At 46.9% G+C, this 14,546-nt stretch overlaps 1 protein-coding gene across 1 annotated transcript; it reads right to left on the reverse strand.

Moving 5' to 3' along the window:
• Positions 1 to 5: 5 nt before the first annotated feature.
• On the reverse strand, positions 6 to 2,941 carry LOC143987425 (uncharacterized). Its single transcript, XM_077486122.1, has 4 exons — positions 2,414 to 2,941; positions 2,144 to 2,306; positions 1,904 to 2,045; positions 6 to 1,611 (listed from the first exon to the last, which is right to left on the reverse strand). The coding sequence occupies exons 1-4, from the start codon at positions 2,637 to 2,639 to the stop codon at positions 1,027 to 1,029; spliced, it is 1,116 nt and encodes a 371-aa protein (XP_077342248.1). The 5' UTR covers positions 2,640 to 2,941; the 3' UTR covers positions 6 to 1,026.
• Between the last annotated feature and the right edge of the window lie 11,605 nt (positions 2,942 to 14,546).

Genomic DNA, 14,546 nt, shown 5'->3' on the forward strand with positions numbered 1-14,546 from the left:
CTCCTTTTAGTTTAAAGTATTGAATTTCAAGTGCAACAGATAACGAGTCCACAAAATATCCCCCACTACCCCCCGTAAAAAAAAAAAAGGTTACAGTATTCCTGAAGTGCTGTCAGGCCCCTTTCACACAGGGCAGATCAGTAATGATCCGTCCCGTGAAGATCCGCTTGGTCGGCAGGGATTGTTCCATTGTCCCCACTGAGCCGGTGGCAGACAGGGCTGTCCCGGCACACTGTGCCCTGTGAGCTCTCTGTTCTCTTCTATGGGGATCGGAAGAGCACGTACCATCTGTCCGTGTTCATCCAATCCGCTCTGCAGATGGCTAGAAAAATTGGATTTCCCTCCGTCTACAGAATCGGACAATTGCGGTGGCACCCGATATCGTCCGCCTCCGCAACAGTCCGATTCTGCAGACGGAGTAAAAACCTATTCTATCCGTCTGCAGAGCCGATCGGATGGACACAGACAGACAGTCCGTGCTCGTCCGATCACCATAGAGGAGAGTGGAGAGCTGACAGGGCGGTCCCTGCACAGTGTGCGGAGACCGCCCTGTCCGCAGCCGGCTCAGCGGGGACAACGGAGCAATCCCGCTGAGCGAGCGGATCATCACGGGGCAGATCATTACTGATCCGCCCCGTGTGAAAGGGGCCAAAGATGGGCACTGAGTGCGGTAAACAGTTCTGAAATATTTGGCTAGATGGAGAAAGTGCAAAAGATGTCGCCATGTACACTCCACTGTGTAGATGGGGTAATCACCCACTGGGCCAAGTCTCTCAACCTAAACAATGCTAGCACCCAATCAGAAAGTTCAGGTATTGTGAGAGCAAGTGGGGCCAAGTAGCAACATGTATAAGCTTGGGACAGTGGGAGATTCTTCTGTGCGTACAGTTCAGTGTACATGGAGGAATCTGGGGTTTGTTGTAAACATTAGTTCGTGTAGGTAAAACATTAAGTAGTGTAGGTAAAACATTAAGTAACATTACACAACAAGAAAAATACAACCGTCATATCACTGCCATAGGAATACTATAAGTTTTCATATATTGAATAATTAGGGTTACGCAGGGAAGAATGGCTTGGTTCACTGCCAACATCTATGGGTGATCCTGAATGGGAAGATGAGGGTGAAGACACTGGGTGTGGCTGCACATGCATCCTTTGGTAACCAGGATTAGACGGGTAAGATGTATACAGTGGTGGGGGTCCTACATAAGGGTTAATGGCAGATGTTGTGTCATGGCACTGCTGACTGGGCATTGGTCTACTGAAAGACCCACTAGGTGAATTAAAACCCATAGCCCATGGCTGAAATTTAGGATATGGGCGTTGCTCTTTGCAAGCGGACACAATATACGTTAAATAGGCATGTATATCACCCCTGACCTCAGTGCGCTTATCTGCAGGAATCTCCCTGATTACACAAAGCAACATTCTTAAAAACATAACATCGGGGTCTGAGATGTTGAGGAATTCATCATCTTTTGCCTGGTTTTGTGATTGGTTTCTCATTTCTTCAATGATACGGTTGAAATATTCCTCAAAAGGTGTCTCTTGTTGAGTACGTGTTCGACGGGTGGTAGTAGTAGACCGGACTCTCCTATCTGGATTTGCCTGCAATATTATAATATATAGATTATGCATCTGATACTGAGGTCACACTGAACAGCATATGATGGCTTGCACAAATATTGCAGCACCTGTTTAGAATAGATCACACACAGGTACTTGTTTTGTTGCAAAAACCTGATCTCACTGAAGACCTCCAAAGCCAGAAGAACAAGTCACACCTTGCCCAAAAAAACAAGTCGTTGTTGTTTCTACAACATTTGTGCCAACACCAGCTGCCTTTTCAAAATGTAACGTCTTTTGTGGACAGAAATTGTGACATTTTTAAAATACATACCGCAGGTTCTTGAGTGGATGGATGATATTCTTGGGATGACACTGTTTCTGTGGTTTCTTGACTGGTGTCAGCGTCTCCTGATGGTGATGGCGACGAACTTTCGCGCCTTGCGCTTGCTCTCACAGGGACACTTGACACAGTTCTAGGTAACAATAAAGATTACACGTTTAAAAAAAAAGTGAACATGAATATGCCTTTAATGGTCACAAATCGCTAAGTAAAATAAATGGATATACTTACGTGCGCATCTCAGTGGTGCGCCTCAAAAAAGACAAAGCCTCTGCATGGGGGTTAGGCCTGCGACGAGTTGAGGGTGCTCCGCTTCTCTCCGCAGCCTTCTCTTCGTTGACTTCTTTTTTGTAACGGTCGCGCAGGGACCTCCAACGTGTATAAACCTCCTTTCCTGCAATATATAAAAAAAACATACAATGGCCTGGTCATTAGGGGGTAAAATCTTTACTAGGATGCATGTGTACCCTGCTGCATAGACACAACAAACCTTGCACTCACCTCGGTTATCCTGTTCAGTTGCAGACATCTCGTCCCAGTTCGGTGTGACATATTTGTAGACTTCTTCCCACTTTGCTCTCTTCAGCACTCGGTCTGCATATCCTGGGCATTCTGAGTCCCATAACTCTGGTCGGGCTTGCACCAGTGCGATGATGGCCTCGTGTGAGATGTCTCTTGCCGCCATGCTGTCTTCTCCCCTTTCATCCCTCTCAACTTCCTGTGTCATTTCCCAGGTACACCTGCTGTATAGGATGTGCTTCCGGGTTTTTTTTTTCTTCTTTCACGCTGCTGGCCGCAATTGACACAAAAGACTGCGATTACCTGTGGTTATGTGCTTATAGCTGCGCTACATCGCACCTGGACGCATACAATTCTATTTTTTCTATTCGCACCGAACCGCATGTAACGAAATCGCCGCTAAACGCTGTGTGTGAATGGGGCCATAGGAAAGCATTGTGTGCTTTTAGCTGCGGTAGAAATGAAGAAAATCCGCAGCTAAAAGCACCATTCTATCCGCCCGTGTGAAAGGGGCCTAAGCCCCTTTTAACGCTAACCACATGTAAATAAATCTTTAAATTATTAACCAATCATTTTGAAACATATAGTGAGATAACTGTGCACTTTTAAGTACCTGTCACCTTCATTCATATTGGGAAATTTGTGAAAGACTTTACATTATCCTAAGTGTTGCAAAACTTCTTCAAGCAATACCACAATCTAGTAAAAACTATTGGATGTACAGCCTAGCCATCTGTTCAAATGAAACTTGTACTTTCTACCAGGTATTAACAATCATCCTGTAGCCATGATCCGCTTCGTTAGACCTGATCTAACATTGGCAGATTAGCAATGGTTGGCAAAGGCTCAAGTCTTCCTCACTGATGTAGCAGAATTCCTGCACCATTTCTGTATTGGACAGGTACAATATGGAATTGCAAAATGCAATTGCATTTAAGTTTAAGGGTACAAGCTATAAAATGCTTCTACAACAAATTTTTACAGACAGAACAGGACACGTAATAACATTTTTAAAAATGTTTTGGTTATGGTATGGTATTATGGGTTAGTGGTCAACTACCTAAAAGCCCTGTGTGCTTGACATGTTACAGTGGAGCAGGTTTTGCCCTGCAGTGTAGCCTGTTCTTTGAGGCTGTTCAAAAGGGCGGCCTGTTAGTTAGAAACGAGTCCCTAGGCTAGACTGTCCTGGCCCAAAATCAACCGGAGAGGAGTGGGAGCAGGTGTAATTTTTCCTTTTTAGTTATATCACATACGGTCATGTGATGGGGAGATGTGGCGCGGAGGCGGAGCTGGACGTATGATTCCAGGTATGTTCCACCTGATTTCCTTACTACTCTATCTTTCCCTCAACTCGTCTTCTATCCTTTTTCTGACTTCTCTCACCTCTTTTTATATTGGTCGACTGATCAAGAATGACCCAGTAGTTGACACACCAGGTGGTGGGCGGGGCATGGGGGCGCCGGCTGGGGGTCGGGGCTCTGCTATTAGACGGCAGCCACAGCGGTGTGGATAACCCGAACTAGATGAGGGCCGGCTGGCGTCGCCGCATGGAGGGAGGTAAGCTGGAGGTGCAAGCGGCTCCCCTCCCTCCATGCTCGCCCAGCCGAATCACTCCATTTACTGCACTGCCCTGAGCCCCGATCCTGCCCATACGACGGGCTGGTCTGCCCCCAAAGTATCACTCCTCCCCGGAGATACCCACAACTGGCAGAGGTTGGAGGTATCCACTCCCCCGTCTGTTTTTTCTTTGGTTATGTTGGGGGTTCTCTCTTTCTCTGCCTCCCTCCCCCTTGTGTAGGAGGGATCCCGTCTCCAGCTCCCTACCTGGTCACTGAGTTCTTCCTGCTTTAGTTTAGATAATGGGTCGCAAGGTGATAGCTTCTCTTATATGTTTCAATGTGTTCTATCTGTTTTTGTTATTTTGAAAAACTGAAATGCGTTCTGTTTACTGAATATGATTATGACAAATTATGTTGTGATGCGATGTTACTTTGCCTTTCATTAATAAATAAAGATTGTACAAAAAAAAAGGGTGGCCTGCATGCACAGAGGCCATTTTGCTTGTTTATTGGGCTCAGTAACACATGTATTTTCAGGTTCCTACAGCACAGAATTGGACCAACAGTGCAAATTCTCTGCCACAGTCCCTGCACAGTGCAGCAGTTTACTGCACATCGGCCCCAGGACATGGGAAGTACCTGGGACACTTGTCCATTGGAGGTGACTGCCAGTTAGGTGTTGGCTTTTGCCTACGTTCTTTTCAGCTAGTTGGCTCTTTCCTATAGGCTATCAATGGCTTACAAACCCTCATCAAGCCATGGCCTTATGCAGATGGGGTGGGGATGATTAGTGTGGACTTCCAAATCCCTCTATCAGGTATGGGAGGACTGGGGGCTTGCTCTGTCTATTGACACAGACAGTGGAACTCGGTCCTGCCTAATACTCATTTTGTTATTACTGGCTGTGATTGACCGCAGCAGAAGCCAATCCCTTCTGCTGCACTCTCTGAGCTAATGATGAGGGAGAGAGCAGACAGAGAATCTGCTCTAGTGCACTGGATCAAGATCAGTCTCAGGTAAGTATGGGGGGGCTGGGGGAGGGAACTGCATGAAGATTTTTTTTTTTTTTTTATGCATTAAGGTGTAAAAAAAAACTGCCTTTAGAACCACTTTAAAGCACCCTTCTCTCTGGTAGGAGCAGCTCTGCAGTCTGTGGTCCAAGATGTGTGTTACTGCCTGGATCACCAGGTGAATACTGAGAATAATATGCAGCCACCAAATCTTAAGATGGTAAATGACAATAGATTATATTTTTGGTTTTGGGTTTAATACCGCTTTAAGTACCAGCAAGGGGCAGATCTCAGCCTTGAACGTTTTGCTTCATAGACCTCTTGTGTCCTATTCCTTTGTAAAAGTCTTTGTGCTTTCACATGAATTGTTCCCCTCCACCCCCAGTTTTTATCTCTGTGGGGCTTTCCCTTAATCTTGTCTGTATTGCAGACTCCTCCCTTTGAGCCTCTCCAATAAGTTTCTTCCTTTCTTGTTGCTTCTTATGAGTAATGCCTTGTACACACGGTTGGACGTTCCGACAACAATATCTGTGTGATTTTTTTCCGAGGGATTTTGTCCTGAACTGGTGTTGCACACACACGGTCGGACAAAGTTGTCTGAAAATTGGATCGTTCGTTACGACGGGACAACGTTGATACTAGTAGCCAATAGCTTTGGTCTCGTAATTTGATCTGAGCATGCGTGGCACTTTGTCCGATCGGAATTCTCTACAAACAATCAGAAAAAGTCCGATCGGATTTTCCGACAATTTAATCCGATCGGACCTTTTCGGTCTGAATTTCCGACCATGTGTATAGGGCATAAGATTGTTCTTTTGGTTGCCAGTACTTTGGCTCCCCAGTTCCTGGAGTTGGCTGCACTTTCCTGCAAGGATCTCCTCCTGGCTCCTCCCCAGGATTAAAGTGATTGTAAAGGTTTTTTAAATAACATGTCATGCTTACTTGCTCTGTGCAAGGGTTTTGCACTGAGCGGCCCTGATCCTTTTTTTCTGGGGTCCCCCTGGTGGTGCTCCTAGCTCCTCCTCCACATTGAGTGCCCCTACGGAGAGATGCATTCCATGGGGGCACTCATGCGGGTGCGCTCCTGAGTTCTGCTGCTGCGTCCATTTACACAGACTGCAGGACTTGGTCCTACCTCCCTGGCTCCCATGTCACTGGATTTGATTGAACCAATGGCTCCTGCTGCTATCAATCTATCCAGTGAGGACCTGCGACAGTGGCTGGTACTGTTGGGCTCGTTCTCAGTGCTGGAAAGATTGGGTTCAGGTAAGTAAAAGGGGGGCAGCTGCACCACAAAAGGTTTTTAACCTTAATGCATAGAACGCATTAAGGTGAAAAACCATAAGACTTTACAACTCCTTTAAGAAGTGTTGAGGCCTTGGCCCCTTTTTTTTTTTTTTTTTCCCCCAACATGGTTTGTTTGTCCCACCTGAATCAGGAAGCTTAGGATTAGGACATAAAACTGTTGGCCTTTCGCTGTGTTGCCCATTCCCCATGTTCAGTGCCTTGGGAAATTGCAAGTAGCCTTGAATAAGAAGCACCTCATGTATGAACAATTAAGATCTCTTTTCCACAATCGGTGGTGTCAACAGGAAGTATTGATAGTTTCAAAAGACTCTTGGACCTGCATGTTAGAAAACACAATATACAGGGCTATGGGAAATTATCTACACAAACACATCAACACAGGTTCAACTGGATGGACTATTGTTTTTATTCAACCTTACCAAGTGTGTCAGAATATTTGGTTTATTTGTAAAAATACTTTTCTTGGTGTACATCACAGGACCCAGGGATTCCTTCTTTTTTTTTTTTTCTCTTCTTTCGTGCTTGATACAAAACTGAGGCTTCGCTGAGATGGGAAAGGTCATGTCTGGGTGGGAATTTCCTGCCATTTTTTTTGGCCAGTATCCATTCACTTCAAACTGCCAGCATAACCCAAGTAGACCTGAATATATAAAGTACCTTGTGCCCTGTGATGTATTCCAAGAAGGATTTTACAGGTAAACCAAAAAATTTCCATCAGTGACAGAATTACAGAACATTAGTATGAACAAAAACAAGTATACTTATTTTTTGTCTGCATGAACTATATATAAGAGAACTATTTCTAACTATATATACCATTTGTTATGATGCTCTTGAAGTTCATTATTTTGCCTTATTTGTCCCTTAATAAGTCTTGAAATTATATGAAGTTTAAACTGCTTTCTTTGGTGAATATTGCATAATCTTGTTGCTTTTGGAATGAGGAATTACATAGCACAGGGACTTTGAGATGGCGTTCTCCTTCCTCAGTAATGTCAGTTCATCTGTTCCAAAGATCTTTCAGAGAAATTTGTGAAACGGTGATACCAGACATTCTGCAATATATTCAGTATCTCACAAAAGTGAGTACGCCCCTCACATTTTATTATATCTTTTCATGTGACAACATTGAACAACTGACACTTTGCTACAATGTCAAGTATTGAGTGTACTGCATGTATAACAGTGTAACTGTGCTATCCCCTCAAAATAACTCAACACACAGCCATAAATTTCAAAACCTCTGGCAAGAAATGTAAGTACTCCCCTAAGTAAAAATGTCCAAATTGGGCCCAGTTAGCCTTTTTGCCTCCCCAGTGTCATGTGACTCATTAGTGTTACAAGGTTTCAGGTGTGAATGAGGAGCAGTTGTGTTACATTTGGTGTTGTCGCTCTCACTCTCTCATACTGGTCACTGGAAGTTCAACATGGCACCTCATGGCAAAGAACTCTCTGAGGATCTGAAAAAAAGAATTGTTGCTCTACATAAAGATGGCCTAGGTTATAAAAAGATTGCCAAGACCCTGAAACCTGCTACAGCATAGTGAAGACCATACAGCGGTTTCAGGACAGGTTCCACTCAGAACAGGCCTTGCCATGTTCGACCAAAAAGTTGAGTGCATGTGCTCAGCGTTATATCCAGAGGTTGTCTTTGGGAAATAGACGTATGAGTGCTGCCAGCATTGCTGCAAAGGTTGAAGGGGTGGGGGGGCCAGCCTGTCAGTGCTCAGACCATTCACCGCAAACTGCATCAGATTGGTCTACATGGCTGTCTTCTCAGAAGGAAGCCTCTTCTAAAGATGATGCACAAGAAAGCCTGCAAACAGTTTGCTGAAGACAAGCAGACTAAGGACATGGATTACTGAACCATGTCCTGTGGTCTGATGAGACCAAGATAAACTTATTTGGTTCAGATGGTGTCAAGCGTGTGTGATGGCAAACAGGTGAGGAGTACAAAGACAAGTGTGTCTTGCCCACAGTCAAGCATGGTGGTGGTAGTGTCATGATCGTGGGCTGCATGAGAGCTGCTGGCACTGGGGAGATAAAGTTCATTGAGGGAACCATGAATGCCAACGTGTACTGTGACATACTGAAGCCGAGCATGATCCCCTCCCTTCAGAGACTTGGCCACAGGGCAGTATACTAACATGATAACGCCCCCAAACACACCTCCAAGATGGCCATTGCCTAGCTAATGAAACTAAGGGTAAAGGTGATGGACTTGCCAAGCATGCCTCCTGACCTAAACCCTATTGAGCATCTATGGGAAATCCTCCAACCAAAGGTAGAGGAGCACAAGGTCTCTAACATCCACCAGCTCCGTGATGTTGTCATGAAGGAGTGGAAGCCCCAGTGGCAACCTGTGAAGCTCTGGTGAGCTCCATGCCCAAGAGGGTTAAGGCAGTGCTAAAAAAAAATGGTGGCCACACAGAATATTGACACTTTGAGCCCAATTTGGACATTCTCACTTTTGTTGCCGGAGTTTTAGACATTAAGGGCTGTGTTGAGTTATTTTGAGGGGACAGCAAATTTACACAAGATGTGTAAGATAGTTATGCAAGATGTACACTTTCTACTTTACATTGTAGCAAAGTGTCATTTCTTCAGTGTTGTCACATGAAAAGATATTATAAAATATTTTAAAAAATGTGAGGGGTGTACTCACTTTTGTGGTATACTGTATACAGTGGTACCTTGGATTACGAGCATAATTTGTTCCAGAAGAATGCTTGTAATCCAAAGCACTCGTATATCAAAGCGAGTTTCCCCATAGAAGTCAATAGAAACTCAGATAATTTCTTCCACATTGACTTCTATTATATGCAGTACCGCATGTGGCCAGAGGTGGGGGGGGGGGTGCCTGTAACCGCTCGAAGCTGTTCAGATGCACTCGGAAACACACGAAAAAGCTCCGAGCGTCACCAGCGCCCCCCACACCTCTGGCCAAATACGATACTGCACACCGCAGAGGATTTACTCCTGCTCGTTTTGCGAGACAGCTCTCAGAAACCGAGTCAGGATTTAAAAAAAAATAATAGCTTGTATTGCAAAACGCTCGTTAACCGCATTACTCGCAATCCGAGGTATTTCTGTATATAGAAAAGCTTCATAGTCTTCACCCTATGTATGTTAAGCTCTGCTGCTTGATTTCTATAGACAGATGAGAAAAGTGCAAGCATTGGGCATTCCAAAGCACTGCAAGTTATTTCTATTCCAAGGTCAAGTGAAAGTGTGCCAACCAGCTATGTGTGCCAGTCACTTCAAAGTGCCTTTATACATGCATGTGTTTGAATAAAAAAAAAAACCTTGGTGTTTATAATCAGGATTTGCATCACTTACAAAACCTTTTCTGATCACAATAAGGAGGTTGCCATTGCTGATTTCTCATTCTGGAAATGCTAACTGCCTTGCTGTCACGTTAATAGTCTGATTTGAGTAATTTAACCACTTCAATACTGGACACTTTTACATATACCCTTCCTGCCCAGGTCAGTTTTTAGCTATCAGCGCTGTCACAATGACAATTAGTCATGCAACACTTTACCCAAATTAAATTTTTATCATTTTCCTCACACAAATGGAACTTTCTTTCAGTGGTATTTAATTACCACTGGGTTGTTTTTTCTGCTAAATAAATGAAAAAAAGACCAACAATTTTGAAAAAAACAAGGTTTTTCTTTGTTTTTGTTTTAACATTTTGCAAATAAATCCTTCTCCATAAATTTAGGCCAAAATGCTACATTTCTTTGGTGAAAATAACCCAAAGTAGTTTATATTATTTAGTTTGTAGGTAGGTTATAGAGTCCATAGACTATGGGATATACGTATACCTGAAAATTGTACTGATGGCCTATTTCATTTCTCGAAGCCTGAAAAATGCCAGGACAATGGAAAATGTTCTATCAAATACTGTAATTTCTCTTTAGTTCATTGACGGACACAGCACTTCTTGACCTTAGGGTTATATCGCCACCTTTAGGAGAGGATTAGGCAGAACACATAACAAACCAGCACAGTACTGCCCAGGGGGCGGTCCTACTGGCTATAACCCTTCACTCTGCTTCCAGCAGCTCAGTTTTTTTCTGCCTTGTCTAGGAGAAGGACCTGGCTCCCTGTGGGGACCAGGAGTCTTTGAAATTTTTCCTTTTTTTTTGCTGTCTTTGCTTCCTGTGATCTACAATCAACAGCCGAGCTGGGTGACAGGCTGGATAATATAGATCCTGGTAGTCTCCCCAGCCTGGCCATCGAGCTCGGGCAGACCTTAGCTCCGCGCTGGGTCGATGGCGACAGGCCCCATGCTGGTTCAGGGGTGGCTGGTGAGCTATATGCTCCAGGGCACACATATGACTGGGCTACTGCTGTCTGAGTCACAGTGTGCCATGGCCGACAGCCACCCTGTACTGCTCAGGTGATGGGTCTGTCTGTGGAGTGCGTCCAGCAGTCCCTGCAGGGGGGGGGGGGGAGTATGGTTCCACCTGTTTAGGCAGGTTGCAGCAGCTGGGCACTCCCTGGGAGGTAGATTAGGGGGTCTCTCTCTCCCTGCCTCTTACCTCCTCCCTATTCTAAGGGGGTGCTGTGTGGCTGGGCGTAGGGGGTGCAGTGCACGTACCTGGCCCGGGGGTCCTCCAGGTGGTCTCTGGGTCCTGGCAGGGGGTTGTGCTGTGCATTTTTTTTGTCTGCTTGTTTTTCCTCTTTGTTTTTACTTAGCTTGTTCCACCCGTATATCCTTTTGTTTTAACGTTGTTTGGTCTGCTCGGTTATCCCTTTGTTTCTCACCTTCGTTTGCCGCCATGCGGGGCGAACGTTCGGCGTGGGAACCATTTGCCTTTGTTTGCCGCATGCAAGGGGGAATGTTCGCCCTGGGAATGTTGTCTGTTAGCTCTCTAGCACTCGGCGTCTGTTTAAGCGTCTGTTTAAGCCAGGAACAGAGCAAAACTGACACAGAACACCCCGTGTTTTGGAAGGCAGAAGGGAGAATGGACAGCAGCACAATGCTTAGGTCAGGGTGGCGAGTCCTGCGGGGGGCCTCAGTCTGTGGCAGCTAGGGGGTAGGCATTTTTTCTTGCCTTAGGTCCCGGGTGACAGGCGAGAGTGAGTCAGACATGGTGTCAGATGCTGGCACTTCTTCCCCAAACACCCCTATGATAGCAACTGGTTCCACTGCACCTGCGGTACCCATGGATGCTTTGTTGGTGGTCCTGGAATCATTTGCCAGGGTGGAAGCGGCGTGCGGGTGCAAGGTGGGTCAAACCAAACCCCCGTCCCCTGTTCTGACACTTCAGAGGTCAAGGACCATGATCCGCCGGACAGTGAGGAGGAAGCCTCCATGTCCATTTTTAGCGCAGGAAAGCGCTAAAGGGAGAGAGGATACGGCTGGGGCATGTGCAGATGTGTTGGTCCCACAAGCTGATCTGCACAGCTAAGGTGTTTTCCCTACCTAATTTATTTTGTTTATTGTCAAGGAGTGGGAACGCACGCAGCGTGCTTTTTCAGGGCACTTCTTCCTCAAACACCCCATGATAGCAACCGATTCCCCTGCACCTGCGGTGCCCATGGACGCTCTGTCGGCGGTCCTGGAATCATTTGTTGCCAGGGTGGAAGCGAGGTGAAGGGCGGTCGGTTACTCCTGTGAGGAGGGATTCCTGAAAAATTGGACATCTCCTCCGTTCTCTGACCCCCGGTATCTAGGTCAAATAAGGTGACCACGATTCCGGTGGAAGGGTTCCCCCTTTTTTCAAGGACCCTGCTGACAGGAAGGCCGAGGCGGTTGCCCGAGCCATGTTTACAGTTGTGGGGTCAGTGCTTCAGCCGGTGTTAGCCAGGGCTCTGGTGTCACAAACACTTACTGAATGGGCTAAGTTGTTGCACCGCGAGTTGCGGAAGAAACAGGTTTCCCCAGTCTGTGTGGAACTGGCAGACCAGTTGGTGCACTGCCTTAAGTATATCTGTGATGCGGCCCGGTATATGGTCCCTTTGCTTTCTCGAGCCTCGGTATCAGCAGTAGTGCGGCATCACCTGGTTTGGCTCAAGTGTTGGTCTGCTGACCAGACATCTAAGAAAGCGCTGGCGGAGTTGCCCTTTCAAGGTGGAAGGCTGTTTGGCACCTCGCTGGATGACATTATTAAAAATGTTACTGGTGGGTAAGCGTCCCCAGTTGACAAGGAGCCCACTGAGGGACAAAAGGGTATCGCAAGCTGAACAAGCCTGAAAACAAATCGACTTCGGCTCTCGGGTGGGGGGGGGGGGGGTGGGCACCTTCGGGAGTCTGCAGACCAATTGACTTCTCTCCTTTCCGACCAGTGGGTCTGCGTGCTGGTTTTGTCAGGCTACAAGATAGAGTTTCTTGTCCACCAGACAGATTTTTTTCCCTCCAACCTGCATCTCCTTCCGGCTCGTCGGGAGGCCCTGTTTGGGGCAGTACAGGACTTACTGCTGCATAGGGTGATAGTACCTGTACCGACGTCGGAAAAGTTTCAGGGATTCTACTCCAATCGGGTTGTAATCCCAAATAAGGAAAGGGTCCATCCAGTCCTGGATTGCAAGGCCCTCAATTGTTTTATGAAGGTTCGGAGGTGGAATCCATTATGTGGTCACTGCACACCAGAGGTTCCTGCGATTTGCAGTCGGGGACGAGCACTACCAATTGGTAGCTCTTCCATTTGGCCTAGCGTCGGCACCAAGGGTCTTCACCAGGTGCTGGCTCAGATTCTGGCATTGCTGAGGTAACTAAGGATCGTGATCATGGGTTACCAGGATGATCTCCTCCTGAGGGAGGCTTCTGCCTCAGGACTAAGGGACGATGTGGCAATCACCATGCAGACTCTTCCGGAGTTTGGCTGGGTGTTGAATCTCCAGAAGTCGGTGTTGCAGCCAACCCAGTGCTTGGGGTAGATTCTCGACTCCCCAAAGGTGAGAGTCTTTCTTCCTTTTGGCAAGCTGAAGCTTTCCAATCTGCGGTGAGGTTACTAATGTCCTGCAGGTGGTCGTCGCTGCGTTTCTGCATGTGAGGTCTGGGCCTCATGGTAGCCACATTCGAGGCAGCACCATATGCTCAATTCCACACTCGAGTCTTCTAGAAAGAGATCCTGTCCAAGAGGGACAAGTCTCCGACATCCCTGGATTATCAAATCCAGGTGAGCCAGCTAGCCAGGGCTTCGTTTCTCTAGTGGTTGAGGTCTCTGGCCCTTTGGTCCGGGAAATCGCTCCTTCCTCTTCATTGGACGGTGACCGGCTGTGGGGAAATTTTTAGCATCCAGTCGGCTTACGGTTGCTGGGAGCAGGAAGAATTCCATCTGTCGATCAATGTGCTGGAGCTGCGGGCAATTAGGCGGTGCCTCTTCACATGTTCGCAGAGGCTGCAGGGTCGTACAGTCAGGATCCAGTCAGACAACTCCATGGCAGTGGCGTATGTCAATCATCATAGAGGGACAAGGAGCTCAGCGACAGCGCTGGAAGTCTCCCACATACTACAGTGGGCAGAGAGGCGCGTGACTGCTCTGTCAGCCAGTTACATTCCGGTAGTAGACAACTGGCAGGTGGACTACTTAGTCGTCAGTTGCTGGACCAGGGGCAATTTGCAAAGGTGGGGCATGCTGGATGTGGATCTCTTGGCTTCTTGGCTCAACAGGAAGGTACAGAGGTTTGTGGCCAGATCAAGGGATCCCTTGGCGGACGCGTCAAACGTGCTGGTGGCCCCATGGGGGCATTATCAGGTAATTTATGCCTTTCCCCCTCTCAGGCTCCTCCCTCGTCTGCTGCGCAGAGTGGAGGCTGAGGGGATTCTGGTGATTCTGATGGTCCCAGACTGGCCTCGACGTCCTTGGTATGCCGACATGGTGCGGATGTTCCTTGGCGGCTGCTGGTGCAGGAGGACCTTCTGTCTCAAGGTCCGATACTCCATCCTGCCCTACCATCACTGGCTTTAATGGCATGGCTGTTGAATGTCAAGGGAGAGGGACCAAGGGCTCCCGGCTTTGGTGATGACCACTATGCAGAAGATTTATCATCATACCTGGAAGGCCTACATCTCCCGGTGTAAGGAGAACTTATTTGGTTTCCAAGATCCTGCTGTTTTCTGCAGCAAGGGATGGATCAGAAGCTTGCATTAAAGAGGGATTCCACCAAAAAAAAAATATTAAAAGCCAGCAGCTATAAATACTACAGCTGCTGACTTTTAATAAATGGACACTCACCTGTCCCAGGTTCCAGCGATGCCGAGGCCGATCGATCACTGGGCTC

This window comes from Lithobates pipiens, unplaced genomic scaffold, assembly GCF_037356315.1.
Source record: "Lithobates pipiens isolate NorthernLeopardFrog02 unplaced genomic scaffold, aLitPip1_a1.2 Scaffold_18, whole genome shotgun sequence".
In the NCBI taxonomy this organism is placed as follows: domain Eukaryota; kingdom Metazoa; phylum Chordata; class Amphibia; order Anura; family Ranidae; genus Lithobates; species Lithobates pipiens.

Excerpts from the sequence above, each read along its gene's own strand:
- LOC143987425 (XM_077486122.1), bottom strand. The coding sequence starts at position 2,639 with ATGACACAGGAAGTTGAGAGGGATGAAAGGGGAGAAGACAGCATGGCG. Across the intron at positions 2,307-2,413 it reads AACTGAACAGGATAACCGAG|GAAAGGAGGTTTATACACGT; the intron begins GTGAGTGCAAGG and ends TATATATTGCAG. Across the intron at positions 1,612-1,903 it reads CATCCACTCAAGAACCTGCG|GCAAATCCAGATAGGAGAGT; the intron begins GTATGTATTTTA and ends ATAATATTGCAG.